At 40.1% G+C, this 15,107-nt stretch overlaps 3 protein-coding genes and 1 non-coding gene across 5 annotated transcripts; 1 reads left to right on the forward strand and 3 right to left on the reverse strand.

Annotated features, from left to right (window-relative positions):
- Positions 1-1,499: 1,499 nt before the first annotated feature.
- Positions 1,500-5,221, reverse strand: LOC140762685 (ubiquitin-conjugating enzyme E2 36). The gene is made up of 8 exons (XM_073100584.1): positions 5,018-5,221; positions 4,886-4,913; positions 4,695-4,781; positions 3,447-3,505; positions 2,419-2,460; positions 2,271-2,344; positions 1,919-2,016; positions 1,500-1,805 (listed from the first exon to the last, which is right to left on the reverse strand). Exons 1-8 carry the CDS (start codon positions 5,051-5,053, stop codon positions 1,768-1,770), a joined length of 462 nt encoding a protein of 153 aa, XP_072956685.1. The 5' UTR covers positions 5,054-5,221; the 3' UTR covers positions 1,500-1,767.
- Positions 5,222-6,874: 1,653 nt separating this feature from the next.
- Positions 6,875-6,947, reverse strand: TRNAE-CUC (transfer RNA glutamic acid (anticodon CUC)). Its single transcript has one exon. It is a non-coding gene; the product is annotated as a tRNA-Glu (tRNA).
- Positions 6,948-7,082: 135 nt separating this feature from the next.
- On the forward strand, positions 7,083-10,312 carry LOC140762302 (uncharacterized). Of its 2 annotated transcripts, none has more exons than XM_073100026.1 (6): positions 7,083-7,809; positions 8,568-8,720; positions 8,842-9,126; positions 9,191-9,362; positions 9,643-9,721; positions 9,810-10,312. In XM_073100026.1, the coding sequence occupies exons 1-6, from the start codon at positions 7,273-7,275 to the stop codon at positions 10,024-10,026; spliced, it is 1,443 nt and encodes a 480-aa protein (XP_072956127.1). In that variant the 5' UTR covers positions 7,083-7,272; the 3' UTR covers positions 10,027-10,312. The 2 variants fall into 2 exon arrangements, with proteins under 2 accessions (XP_072956127.1, XP_072956137.1); XM_073100036.1 differs by having other exon boundaries at positions 9,648-9,721; positions 9,810-9,949.
- A 373-nt stretch (positions 10,313-10,685) lies between these two features.
- LOC140761655 (trihelix transcription factor ENAP2-like) lies at positions 10,686-14,465 on the reverse strand. Its single transcript, XM_073099082.1, has 2 exons — positions 13,095-14,465; positions 10,686-11,232 (listed from the first exon to the last, which is right to left on the reverse strand). Exons 1-2 carry the CDS (start codon positions 13,966-13,968, stop codon positions 11,222-11,224), a joined length of 885 nt encoding a protein of 294 aa, XP_072955183.1. The 5' UTR covers positions 13,969-14,465; the 3' UTR covers positions 10,686-11,221.
- Between the last annotated feature and the right edge of the window lie 642 nt (positions 14,466-15,107).

The raw sequence follows: 15,107 nt of genomic DNA on the forward strand, positions 1-15,107 counted from the left end.
AAGGCAGGGAGGCATCTCTATGCTTTCTTTTGCGTTGGCGTCGTTTTGATTGCCGTCACCTTCGTCCACTACGCTTTTCCAGGTACCTATCATACATACTCCTCATACTTCAGATATTATATAGAAGGTGAAAACTCTAGTATCAGAAGGTTGCTGATCTGTTAATTGTCTCAGTGGAGCAATCGACAGAGGATGCTCGCCAAAGGTCCAGGAGAAGGCTGGCGGCCCTCCATGCTGCAGATTTCTGAGCTTTGTGAACATGCCGACTCGATCTGAGCCTCAGTCGTCTTTTCGCATTCTCATGCGAAATATCAGCAGCGATCGAGTAGAAATTTAGCTTTTGATCCAATATGTTGATGCGTATTCATAAAGTCAGCTTCGCTCCTGTGAGTTGCCGTCGATCGATAAAATAATAGACAGAAGTTTGCAGAGTTTTCCACCAATCTAATATCGTTGATAAAAATAAAATAAAGATCCTATGGCTATAGTTTTTTAAAGTATTATTTATTATTATAATTGTTGTCATGCAAGTAAACCTTGGTGCTGGAAAGCGATCTAATAAAACTGTTTTCTACGACATTGATTTATATGATAATATATCTTAAATAAGAGTCGCTTTTTGTGAAAGTATTTTAGTAAGGTAAATAATTGTTGATTAAGGGAGTGAATTTATAAATCAAATTTTGAAATCTGCGGTTTGGTAAATACTATAAAAATAGTCTGAAAACTTAGTCGAAGTTTGTTACAGTAACATAATTGGAAACGAGCATCGGATTCTTTGTTACATGTCCATGATACTACTTCTTTGTTCAATGTCGTTTACAATGACACAAGTTCTCAAGTCTCAAAAACTAAAACAAAACGAGGAAAAGACGAGCACACCCACAACCCATCCCCATCCCCATCCCCATCCCCATTGTGTAGAGACATCGACATGCTATTTATCATTGGGTGAAAATTTTGAAAAGGACACGACACGTAAGTATTTCACATTCAGGCCCTCACTCTCTCCGATTTTATTCTTGAGTCCTCCCCCTTTTGGAGGAAATGGAAAATTAATTTACTTCCCTTTTCACAGCTAAACCTGCATCGCAAATCCCCCTTCCTTCCCCTCTTCTAGACTATACGTAATTTCTCGCTTATCATAATACTTGGTACTACCCTTTTATTTTCCACACAAAGAGAGAAAAAATAGAAAAGGAAAAGGGAAGAGGGGAAAGAAAACATAGGGTGAGCAACTAAATAAAACCAAGAGTACTCCAAGATTCTGCAATAACAAAAGAGGTTTTCACTTTTTATCTTCCAACAGCAATCGTGTATATATATAGCTTGTAGACGGATAAATTGTTCATTTTGTGCAATCATTTAGGCACAAAGTATGTGCAAATCAACACAAAGTAAACGGGTTGAGGAAATTTAACATTATGGAAAGATAGATGTCATGCAAAAGAAAATGGACAAAGTAGCAGTGCTGTAATCGGTAAAAATGCTCGCTCCCATGCTATTGAGATATTAGATTCCCATTTGCTGAAAAAGATTTTCGAGAGAGCAATTTCAACTACTGAATAAGTTAAAAGGTGCTTCATAGCCCAAGAAAGTGATATCAAAAGTTATACAGACCGCAAGTATAACGGCACAAGCAGAAAGGTTGATGTTTAGACAGTTAAGCACATATCCAACACTTCATTCCATTCTTATCAAGCAATTGGTTGAAAGAGCCCCCATAGTATTGCGGGTTATTACATGCGAAATGCCATCAACAGGTCGTCATGCTCCACTAGCATATAGACGGGTCCATTCTTTTGCTGCAGCATCACAGAATAGTTCCATTAGCATACAAACGGCAACATATACTGGAAATCAATGTGAATACTAACAAATGATCACAGCAGAACTGCAAGGATAACCATGGCCATACCTGTCTCTACAGCCTCTGCTTCATTACTCTTCCAATGCTTTGCAATGTTGTCAGATAGTGGGTCATCTGGATTTGGAGCACTGAGAAGTGCTTGAATACTGCCAGCCAAATAACAATGACGCTATTTAGACAAGATGCCTACTTCCAATCTTATCACAATTTATGTGGATAAACAAGACCCAAAATTCATGAAGACAGTGGAAAAGTGAAGCAGGAAATGTAGCACAGCAGCTGCGACTGATCTTAATTGCAAAAGGGAATAAGAATGCAGGAGCTGAGTAAGCACAATTTTGCTAAATGTTACTTATTAGTATAACGGGTATAATAGCAACAAAGGAAACAATCATGTCACCTCAAAAGAACTGTTCGAATCTGGAGGGCTGGACTCCATTTGTCTTTTAGAATATCAAGGCATATTCTACCGAGCTGCAATTATATTCACAAATCAGAATTTCACTTCCAACAATAAAGATATTAGAGAAGAAAGATAATCCACTTGCCTTATCAATGTTAGGGTGGTAAATTTTGGTCAGAAACCGAACCTGTTTCAGCAACATTCGAAGCAAAATGATTAGTAAGCTACATGGTTCAATACACAGGTCACCACAAAAAAAATATAACACAATCACCACAAAAATTATAACACAGAGTCTACAACTACTAATTAATCAATTAAGCCTCAGTGTTGATTGCAGAGCCTAAAAGAACTATAATTTGAAGAGAACAGACAGCCATCAAGAAACATCACCATCACCATCACCATTTAAGTCCTTTTTTCATTGACATGGAGGCCACTAGGGCACAACTCATATTTGGGAACTCTCCAGAACACAGTCGATGAAAAAATAATTTACTACCATTGTCATGCTGGCACCAGTCTGATTGATTGTCATACTAAATATAACTTCACCATAATAGCGTTACATCTCAACCTAAGAAAGATTGAGCACAAGAAAGAAGCTGCAACAGCAAGAAAAGAATGGTAGTATCATACAGTTATCAGCGGCTACATGGACTCAACATATGCACATGTAATCTAGCTCTAGAAGATTAATTGGCCCGCCATGCTTGCAAAAGCATTTGCAAATCTTTTTTAATGAATATCAATTGGATTATTGATATTAAATTACAAAGGTCAGATAATAAAATAAATATTATTGATCACGAGAATCCAACACAAAAAATGATGTGGATAGAAAAAAGAGGCAGCATCCACCACATACAACCGCAATATTAAATAAGATAAGAAATATAATAAAGGAAATACTAAATAGATCTAGTAAAACATATCACAAACAACCATCACTATTGAAACTAAAGTTAATTCAACCATAATATGCACCAAAAAATAAAAATAACTAGTTACTGGGTGTAGTGTGACAATTGCTAGAACTTAAATATGGTTCAAGCACCCATGCAGAGGTCCCATTATTGTAAAATCAATACAAAAAAATACATCTTGAGTTTCTTGGATACCCTCTACATATACAATTGACATAATCTTTATACTCAAATAATTACGAATTACCTTTGGGGCTGCCATTGGATATTCTTCAGGCAAAAACAGTTCAAGCTTGAAAACACCTCCTATACAATAGAAAACAAACAAAAAGACAAGATAGTTCATATGCACCAACATTAGAAGACTAAATAACACAGAATTATAGTCAAACAAATTTTAATAAAAGATAATAAACTCATCTAACATTCAATAAATGTAAGAACAACAGCAATATGTGAATCAAAGTCCTTGAAAACTTGATTCTGAAGTGAGAAGGATAAACAATTAATCTCAACAACAATTTACTCCAATTAAGAAGAATTCGGTTGAATTCAGCTACAAATATATTTCATCCTTTTGAACAAAATATAATTCAGTTTAACTGCATTAATCATATCATTTTGGAAAAGAGAGGTTTATTTCGAAATGGTAATTTCTTCTGTTTACCCTTGATTTGTTAAGTGGTGAGTTTGACAACCCCATCCATAATTGAACCTGCCCTTTTGCCAGCCAAGAGTAAGGAAGAAGAGATAAAGGGTGATTGGTTCGCTAATGGTCGAGTTAGAAAGACAGGGCCCCTCTTATTCACCATTTCAGTAGAAAAGGTGCATCGATGACTTGTAGAGGAGAAAGAGGGGATAAGTAGGTACCACCCTCTTGTTCTCTTTTGCATCTCTTCTCGTATGTTATATGCCTATCTAAGTTGGTTGTAAATCAACCATGCCGTAGGTATTAAAATGTGTGCCAATTAATAAAAACGATAAGCAAAACCCAGTGTTTTAGAGATGAGATGTTGGGTTGGACCAGTGATGTCAGTAAGCAGACTGAATAAGAAGATTGTGACAAAGATAAGTCAGGGATTGCACTCAACAAGGGATAAGTTGCATAAAAATCTTTCGGAGAGAGCTTGGACATGCCGAACAGAACCCAGCTACATCAAACTCACTAGAGCAAGTACTGTCATAATCTCATAATGTAACATTGCACTACATGTAGGACAAAGAAAAGAAATTAAAACACACGTACAAATTGAGTTGCATACGTGACAATCTCATCCTAACTAGTTAAGAAGTAGAGATTTTTATCAGGTTAGAAACGATATGTCACAAATTCTGAACACGGGTAATCAGAAAAATATGCAGATAAACAATCACCGCAGATAAGATTGTGACAAATCCAGCAAGTTGAACGTAGTCCAATCTAAAACAGACAACCAAATTATCAAATTGATGATACTACCAGTAAAGCAATCTCACAATATTAGCAAAAATTCACCTTCATAAGGCGATTGCGCTGGCCCAAGGATCATCACATTAAAATAGCGCATGTTTTCCTCCGACGGCGACGCACTAATTCCCGGAGCTGCAACAAAACCATTTCTATCCATCAACCAAAACCCCCACAGATCTCCTCCACCCCAGGAAAAACCATGAACTCATAAACCAACCACACAAATCGATCCCTACCTGGTTCACTGAGGAGCCGCTGCGTCTCCTGGTCGAATCCAGCAGCCAAGATCAGAAAAGTGCAAGCGAGGAGATCAAAAACCCTAACGAAATGGATCGATAATTCTCAGATCGGATCGAGAGGATCCTTACCTTGATGATTCTTCGCGGGAGGTTGCTGTTGGCCATCGATCGACTCCGCCGATGCTCTTATTCCTTCTATTCGTAGGTGATCGACGCGAGGGAGAGGGGGAAGGAGGAGGAGGAGGAAACCGGAAGACGCTACTTGGATCGATAGAAATGGAGTGGATGAAGGGTTTTATTTATATAAAGGATTTCTTTCTTTTCCCCCAAAAAAAAAAAGAAGAGTATTTATTTTTCTGAATCGGTGAATCAGATTTTTGCTGGATTTAAAGTCGTTGGTGGATTGTTCCGCGTTTGCTCCACTCTTACGCGACCTCCGTTTGGTCGGCTGAACGCGTGCGGTGCACGTGCCGGTGACTAGATTCTCTCTCAAGTAAAAAAATTCGATCCTTAGTTGTTTTTTATCGATAGTTTTCATCGCCTCTTAATAGAAACCTCGAAGATATGCTATCTAAACGGTCCTGTTGGATTTTTGTCGCTCATAAAGGATATAGGTAGATTCGCATATGGAGCTGTGGATTGGAAATTAGCTTTGGTTCTTCTTCAATAGCAACCGAAATAGATTATAAAGTAAGTTTGAACTAATGCTCAGGGCTAAATTTGATGGCTTACTTTTGTTTATCTTTTTGAAATAATAGAGAGCTTCTGGTTATGATATTGATGGGTGAGAATACACTGGGAGAAATTTATCCTCATATTTCTCCGATCAAGTGTCAACTCAATTGAAGTTAAAATTTTTATCTTATGAGATTATAAAGAAGAAGATTTCTCATGACTCACAAGAAAGAAAGGGACAAAGGGTCTCTTTATCTCGTTTAAAAGTCATGACTCAAATTGACCGTCGAAATGTATACATTGATAACAACTACGAAAGATTAGTGAAAAAAAGATACCGGGCAATTAATTTGATGCATCTTCGCAAGGGGCACAGGAAAGTGACCCTATTAAATTTGATGGATTATCGAGCAAATTTGATTTATTATTAGTTCTTTCTAGCAACTTCTCTTGGTTGGTTATATATTTCTAAAAAATTTCACATAATTACTGTTAATTTAAAAAAAAATTATAATAAGTATTACATTCTTCAATATATCATAATAACCATATAAATTAGTGAACCCTTTTAAAAATATTATGAGATCTAACAATACAATGTTGAAACTAAACCTTAAATTTATAAAAAATTATTTAATCCTTGTATAAATTGCTTAAATTAATTCTAAATCTATATAAATGTTACTGATATCATTATACAGGGAAAGAAAACATTGTACGCTTTAAATTTAAAAAAAGAATGATACCTTACTACCTTAGTCTTTGTTAACTTGTAAAACAAAAATATAATTCTTCTAAAATAAACCTTTTTATTATTATTATAGTATAATAAATAAATAATAACTTAGCTTTACTAATTCATCATTTATTCTCCGTTTATTCCCTGCGGTTTTTAAAAATTAATTTAATAATAATTTAAAATTATTATTTTACTTTTAGATTAGGCACCACATAATTATACTATTATTTTACATCAAATTAAGGATATTTTTATCTTTTAATTTAAAATGTCACTAATTTAATTTTTTTATTTTAATATCAACTTTTTATCACATCAAAAATAATTATTATTCTTTATACTAGTATTTAATTAAGTAATAAAAATAAATATTAGTCTCTTATTATCGTATTAAAAATTAGAATGGCTTCTTCTAAAATTGACTTTATTACACAATTGAACAGGGTGTTAGTTTGTTGTATATATTTTTTAATCTTAATGTCATATAAATGTACGGCAAGACAGATTAATGACAATTTTAAGATCTAAGAGAAACGAAATTAAAGAGCTAATGCCAAAAAAAGGTAATTTATTTCCGTTGCCGGGACTTGAACCCGGGTCTCTCGGGTGAGAGCCGAGTATCCTAACCAACTAGACTACAACGGAGTTATTAGTTCTCTCAGAATATTTTAATTGGAAATTAACCACCTTCGCGGCTGCTGCCCTTTTGCCACGTGGAAATTGTTTCCCGCCATGAAATCCAGGACGTGTTGAGTAGCACAGACGATTCTAAGATCTACTCTTCCAATATCGTCCCTTCCAAAGGTACTCCGAGCTCCCTCATCCGTCCCCTATGTCGCCACTGACCACGAGCATGGAGCATCCGAAGCCAATGCACGAGAAAAGAACGAAACACGTTAAAGAAGGAAGCCCGAGCTCTGATCATAACCCTTATCTCCACTACCTCAAACCCTAGTTCCCGTCACCTCCCATGGCATTGTCCTCCATTTCATCGCTCCAAGTTCCTCTCCCCCTCCACCTCCCACGCCAACGGCCGGCCCCGGCCCACATTTATGCCTCCTTCAGCGCCGAGGCGCCGGATCCTGATCACCGCCTCGTCGTCGCCGGCGGTCGCCGCCTCTCCGGTCATGTCAGCATCAGCGGCTCCAAGAACTCCGCCCTCGCGGTCCTCGCCGGAGCCCTCTGCTGCTCCTCCGGTCCCTCCGTAATACGCCACGTGCCGGACATCTTCGACACCAGGACGATGGCGGAGGTGCTCCGGTCGCTGGGGGCTCGCGTGGAAGTGAACGGCGGTGGCGAGATGGTGGTGGATTCGACCGCCGTAGGATCCGTCGAGCCCGATCCGGGTGCGGTGGGGAGGATTCGAGCCGGGTTCTTCGTGTTGGGACCGTTGGTGGCTCGATTTGGGGAGGCGGAAGTGGCGCTTCCAGGCGGGTGTAGGATTGGGTCGCGGCCGATTGATCTTTACATCCGAGGGCTCACCGCACTTGGTGCTGTCGTCCAACTGAGTTAAGTATATAAACGGATCCATCTCCTTTTCTGTTGATTTCCTTGTGAGAGTTACATAAACTAGAAAGATGTGATGTGATATATATAATTCGTCAAACCATTTGATTTGAGAGTTCTTAGAAAGTTAGGCTTATGTCAAAGATAGATTCTTTTTAGGTTGCGATGTCTGTATGTCACCAATATATGACATCCCAGAGGAGTCTTGAACCTATAATAAAGATCTCGATCAGTTAGATGAGTTTTTGGTTAAATGTCAGATTGTGATGTTGAAGCATTGGGCCCATATTCGGCTGTTTCTAGTCAAGGGAACTTAAATGGAGACTGCAGAACAGTAACTACTTCGCTTCTAAAAAGATAGAATTTCTTTACCTTTTGGTTTTATACTGTCTTTGGATCTGCTTTGGCTGCATTGAAACAAATAAGTACTTTTGGATTGGATTACCGTGTCACTTTTGTCTTGCATTTGTTCTTTGCAAGTCCAAAAACAAAATGGTCGCTTTGCAAAGAATAACGCATTGTGCTTGAGGTTACAACATCAAAATAAGCAATAGATATAGAGTGTGTTGGACTTCCTCATCAACATTTCGCTTCCTTACCTTTTGACTCCCCGCAGCTACTTGGGTAGTATGGTCCTGCCACCTCTGGCCAACTATCAGTGTTTAACTATCACTAGATATTGCTACCTAAATTTTGGAGGAGCATCTTAGCTTTGCTAAATCTTAATGTATCAGATCATTGAATGTGGCCACATTTTACAGGCATGGGAAAGTTCGCGTGCAGGCTGCGAATGGTAAAGGACTTGTTGGAGGTCAATTCCGTCTTGATTACCCTAGTGTAGGAGCAACTGAAACTCTGATGATGGCAGCTTCTATGGCTGAGGGAGTGACTGTACTTTCAAACGTAGCTCAGGTGAGACTCTGAAATATTTAGATGGTTCATCTTATTTCCGGGTGCTGCAACTTTATCAGGATAGACTTGAAATGTCAAATGTGGTCTGATTAGTGATTACTTCATTGTCATTACCCTACAGGAGCCTGAAGTAGCTGACCTTGCTCAATTTCTGGTCGCCTGTGGTGCACATATTGATGGAGCTGGAACAAGCACACTTATTATTACTGGCAGGAAGAAGTTATGTGGTGCTGAGTTCACCATTATACCTGATCGGATCGAGGCTGGTACATTTATGGTTGCTGCAGCTATTACCCGATCACGCATTTCATTGTCACCCATCATCCCTAGTCACTTAACAAGTATCATGGACAAGCTTTCTGCAGCTGGTTGTAGGATCATGCAGAAGGAGCCTCATTTTCTTGAGGCAAGACCTCTTCTAACCTCCTCGTCCATAATTAATCAGAACTTTGAAAAATGTGACTATGCAGGTCTCCGCTTTGAGCGCCGCGTCCTATGAAGACCTTCAAGGGCTTTATCTTAGAACACAACCATATCCTGAATTTCCTACTGATCTTCAGCCTCAATTTATGGCATTATTAGCAACCTGTAATGGATCAAGCATCATTGAAGAATCGGTCTTTGAGAACCGTATGCATCATGGTGAGTGGTAAAATGACTTTCCACCTTTTGCACTGCAGCATAGGTCAAAATCTGGAAAGATTGGCACGTCTGTTTGAAAACTTTAATCTAGTCATCAAATTAATGCCCTGTAAATGTCTAAAGATGTGTTGCCTCTTTTATTTTGACCGATAAATGACTATAGCCATTAAATTCCAAGTCTAAGATGCACTGATATTTCTTAAGATGCTATCTGAGCACTATGGGTTTCACATCGACTAAGCTGACCTCCCTCGATTGCTTTTCTTTCGGCTGCTGATAGTGAAGGAACTTCAAAAGCTTGGCGCCAAAATCAAAGTTTGCGGAAACACAGCAATTGTTGAAGGAAAAAGGCCAGGAAGGTAATCTTGCTTCCATTATCTCCAGTGTTGTGAATTCTTGTCCCCTAGGTGAAACTCGATTACTTACTCCGAATCAACTCTTTGCCAGGATCACGCTTTCTGGTTGCTCAGTTGCGGCGGCTGACTTGAGGGGTGGGGCTGCCCTTGTTCTAGCAGGACTATCAGCAGAAGGGGTCACTGAAGTTGCTGGTGTTGCTCACATTGATAGAGGCTACGAGAATTTTGAAGCAAAGCTTCTTTCTCTTGGAGCAAACATTGAGAGAAATTGGGGCTGCAGCCAGCAATTGACCATGAGCGCTATTTAAATTTCATCGAGGATATCTTCTACAGAAATTTCCGAGGTTTCTGGTAGCTCATCTCCTAGTCCCTTTGACATTATCGGGAGTCTCAAGCCTTTCTAACTGGCATTCTTTATATACTCTGTTTTCTTCTCAAAAACTATTCTTTCCATATAGATAGGTTGCCAACCAGAACATTGAAATCCGTTGGCATAGTGATATTTTATCTGTCTGATCTCAGATGTTACGTTATAGTTTAGTTGTAAGACAATAATTCTTGTTGTCTCATGAATTGATAAAAGAAAAAGAATGAAAGTATCTCGTGCCGTGTGATTGTTTGTGTTCTTCTCTTTCTTGGTTAGGTGAAGAGGGACAAAAATGAGACCTTACGGAAAGGGCATTCCTTCACATATTTCATTCTGGTTTAGGTTCAAGGGAGAGCAAGTCAATGTCTTCGGATTCCAAGTAACGACACACATACATCTCCGATTTTGACAGCATAGAGTGTATTCACATCGATAGTGGATAATGTGGATCTGTAGTAGAGGACAATCTAACCCACATTATGCAAAACGATGTCAATGATTCACTAGTATAATATCAAAGCGAAATGACGAAAGCAAGCTAAAGCGCATTTTTGGTAAAACGAAGGCAATTAAATTACCTAAAAAGAGGGAGCGGACCAATGACAAGTGTTTTGACACTATACATTTTAGTCACAGAACTCTGTACAAATGTTTGCTGAACAAATCAATTCAAAAAAGGCAATGCTACTCTGCAGCCCCTGTAAGTAGTCTCTAGCGTTTCAACAAAAATAACCTCAGCAAGATCAGTCCATAAGACAATAGAAATTCCAGGCGACAAACTTTACTGGGATAAATGCCAACGGGAATAGCTACAAAGGAACTAAAAAGATGGAAAACTAGAGATAACTTACTGATTGTGCTATTATTTCTAACATAACAAGCATCCTAGAGAGTTACTAGCTGTACTAATCCTACAAAACATCAAAAGGAGAATTGTGATGCATCAGCAATAAATAGAGAATATATCATGATCTTTCGCAGTCTCATGACATTCTGATCAGGAACTGTGGATAATTGGCAGTGAATATCAACCATCCTTCAACTTGCGCGTAGAAAGACGAGTTATGTCCCACGCAGATGAATTTGCTGCTTTAGAAGGGCTATCATCTGACAGGGATACCATTTCCCTTGACTGACTATAAATAATCTGCAACATGAGTGATACAAACAAAATGAGGTGACAACCAATATGCTCGGTCATAACAATATTGAGGGAAAAAAGTTCATAACCTAAACACATTACCAAAAAGATCTTTTCCAACTCAAATCATGAGATGAATAACCAGATACATCCAAAATGCAAAGAATTCATCTGTGGCAGATAGTCAATGGATGATTATGTAAAGAAAGCCATAGCATCGGTCATATATAGTGTGCAATTCATTTGAATATTTTACCCCCGAAAGCATAGAAATCCAAAATTATATCACTACAATCAGTCTTTGTTTGTACACTACCATCCTTTTGTTTTACAACTATCCATGGTAAGACAACTCCAAATGTGTGTGTCCATTTTTACTGTGATATCATTCACAAGTCAGTCCCAAGCCCAGATAAAGGAGCAGTGGCATTAGGAGCTAGATAACCAGTGTAAAAGTAAAGTCAAATAAACTATGAAAAACGGACCTAACAGAATTGATGTAACAAATTATCCATGATAAAAGAGGGGAAAAACTTAGAGATCGACAATTCTCAAAAGCTATATTTACTTGGATAAATTTTATAAATTATAAATATCCATGTTAAACAGCCTAGCATGTTGATACAACATGGGATGAGCTTTGATACCACAAAGGCTCGGTTGGAGAATTGCGCAGACTGCAGAGTCCTATAAGAAGCTCCAAACACTACAAGAACATTACTTGCTAACCTTAGTTCCTTTCCCCAACATTAACATCACATTGTTGCTGAAAGCATGTAATAGGAAAATTACTTGATCAAGAGATGAGCTCAAGTGTGAAACAGAAAAAATGTCAAGCACCTAGAGAAGAATGATTCAATAAATCCAGATGTATTTACTTATTATGGCGTGGAGTGGAAAGTGCCCTAACATAAAATCCTTGGATCCAAGTGCTCAAAGCTAATTGGATAAGATGTGATATCTTCTACAACACTAATCATTAGGGCTATACCACATTTTAAGCTTAGAAATAACTCAATAGGTAATTAATTTAGATGCATGCAAAGATGGGTGGGCCAGGAAGGGCATAGATACAGCACACAAAAGGTTTACTTTTTACCAAAAACACATAGGGCTATCAAAAGCCTATTGGCAAAATAACTAGCTGATGTGTTGCTTCGCTGGAGTCTGAGAATAGGTAATAAAAAACTTAAGCTGGAAAAGGCTCAATTATGAAAAAGTCTAACATGAGCTAGGTTCTCATCTTTCTTTTGTTCAATATTTCAATTCAGCTTTCAAATATATCATGTCAAGTGGCACCTCCATTGTTCCCTAACACCCACTACAACTTGATAGCTACCCTCCTTATGGCTTCCAGAACAACGAAGAGTTTATCGCTTCCAGAACAATGAAAAGTTTACATGGTGTGGACTGAGCTTCACTAAAAAAACTAAAAATTTGTACAAATGAACAATAAAGAACTGCAAATTAGATCAAATTTAGAGGTTGCTTCTCTATTGATCTTTAATCACGTAAGTGCAACTTATGCAAGTCAAAAAGGTAAAAGTAATTGATACTTTCAACAAAATTAACTCTCAAGTAGGCCTTAATAGCTACCACAAGCAATGATCCACAAATAAACACTTTACCAGCACACAGCCCATGCCTGCAATTCTCAACAAAAAACTTTAAACTCCAAAGCAAGGAATTAAAAATGATTAAATGATCTTTAAATGCCTCCATCTGACAAAATTCAAAACATATAGGATATCCAGGAAAAAAAAGATAACCCTTACCAAAATACCAAACACATAGGGAATATATTAATCGAATCTATAATTACAAACAAGGGAAATTGAAGGCAACAACAGATCTACCAGTCAACTTACCACCATCCACCCGCTTAGCTCGCTTGATCTTCTCGAGCTGGACTTGCGAATCCACAAAGATCTGCATCCTCTGGAACTCTAGCCCCTTAGCAAACTCCATCCTCTGCTTCTCTAGCTCCATCATTTGCCTCTGCTTCGATCCCTCCACCCTCTCATAGATCTCCGCGAACTTCTCGATCGCCCTAGCCAGCTGCCGGATCCCATCAACCCCCTCTCCCCTTTCCCTTTTCCCTGACCTCGTCGACGACATCGACCTCGAAGACGACCTCAACTCCTCCTCTTCCTCCTCCTCCCCTTTAGCTGCCGCCGCAGCAGCCGCTGCCTTACGAATGAAGGAATCATCCACCGGCAGCGCAGTCGGCAACGGCTTCATCACGGGGCGCATGTTAATGGTAGCCGGCATCGCCGCCGGGAGAGGCGACCCCTTACGATGGAACGGCAACGGGAGAGCCATCGGTGGCGAGGTCACCGTCGCCGGCGACGTCGAGGGTTTCCTAACGGCGGAGGAGGGGGTGGTGGATGAGCCGACGAGGAAGTCGAGGCGTTCGTAGAAAGGCCACTGGCTACCGGCGGCGGCGCCGCCCGAGATCCGAGCCTTCTCAACCTTGTACTTCTTCTTTAGGGTATCGATCCGGTTCTTGCACTGGACGTCGGTGCGCGGCGGCCGCTTCCTCACGGCGGCGCCGCGCCGCGAGTTGACGGCGTCGGCAACCTCTTGCCAGTGCTTCTGACGGAGGTTACCGCGGTTAAGCTCCATATAACGGCCCCCCCACGCCTCCACCAACGCCGCCGTCTCCCCCTCGCTCCAGCAGTCCTCACGGTAGGGCAACGCCGGGTTCGGCGGCCGTGACGACACCGTCTCCTTTCCGTCCATTCGCCGTCAAATCCTTCTCCTCTCGATCTCTCGATCTCTCTATCTCTATAAAAAAATTTTGGGGACCGGGTCTTGGATTTGGGGTGGGAAAGGTGGGGTAGTAAAAGAGGGGCGGCGAGGCGCCGGAAGTGGGGAAAGCGCGTGAGAAGCATGTGAGTTGGGTGGGGATCGGGGAAACGGTGAAACGCCGGGGAAACACGTGCGCCGACGTTCGCGCGGGGTGGGGACAAAGAGGGTATCGGAGCATCACCGCCGTTGGATCTGGGGACGTTTTGACCGGGAAACCCATAGGAGGAAATAAAAAGTAAATAGAACTTTTCTGGGGGACGGACTGATCCCGGAGCCTTCCGAGATTACCAAAGTGCCCTCCATGGCCGGGGGAAGGAGGGGCGATGAAAGTGGCGATGTAGAGGGGTAGAATTGGAAAATGCAGGGGGGGGGGGTGAGGGAGACATGTGTGCCTCGTTGGGCTCGCTGTCAGACAGTGAGCTGTTCGCCGTTGGATGCCGGTCGGCTTTTGCTTTGTTGTTTGGGTTTACGTTCGACGAATGAAAAAAAAATTAGAGATAGAGAGAGATCAAGCGACGAGAGAAAGGGAGGAGAGAGAGGGAGAGAGTTTTTAGCTGACGGTGAACCCGAGGAGTTGTTCTGTTCCCCTACGTCTCTCCCCGGAGAGGAGTAGACGTTTTCCTATACGTAACTCGTACGATATTCAAATGGGTCGGTCGGATCTACCGGAATACATCCGATTATATTCCACTGCATTCCTTTCCTTTTGGTTCTCGCATTGACGAGAGCTTCTCGATTAAGTGGTTTGAATAAGATGGTTTAGTGGCCCTAATTATAGGATGGATTGTGACTTAGTGTGGGCCGACCGAATCGATTAGGACGTGTCATCCAACGTGTGTTGACCCTAATTGCATACATATGTCACTTCTAGTAATATATATCATTCTTATTAGGGCCAGATTAGACATTTATTCGTTCAGATGTTTGGTCACTAGTTATTTTTTTATTTAAGAGATAATTTATTAGGTCGGATTGCTAGTTTTCTTATAAATGTTTTAGAATATGTAAATAAGATAAAGATAATTCTACATGAATCTAAAAATATATATAGAGAGAGAGAGAGAGAAGCA

This window comes from Typha angustifolia, chromosome 1 (assembly GCF_048772165.1).
Source record: "Typha angustifolia cultivar Huaian chromosome 1, ASM4877216v1, whole genome shotgun sequence".
In the NCBI taxonomy this organism is placed as follows: domain Eukaryota; kingdom Viridiplantae; phylum Streptophyta; class Magnoliopsida; order Poales; family Typhaceae; genus Typha; species Typha angustifolia.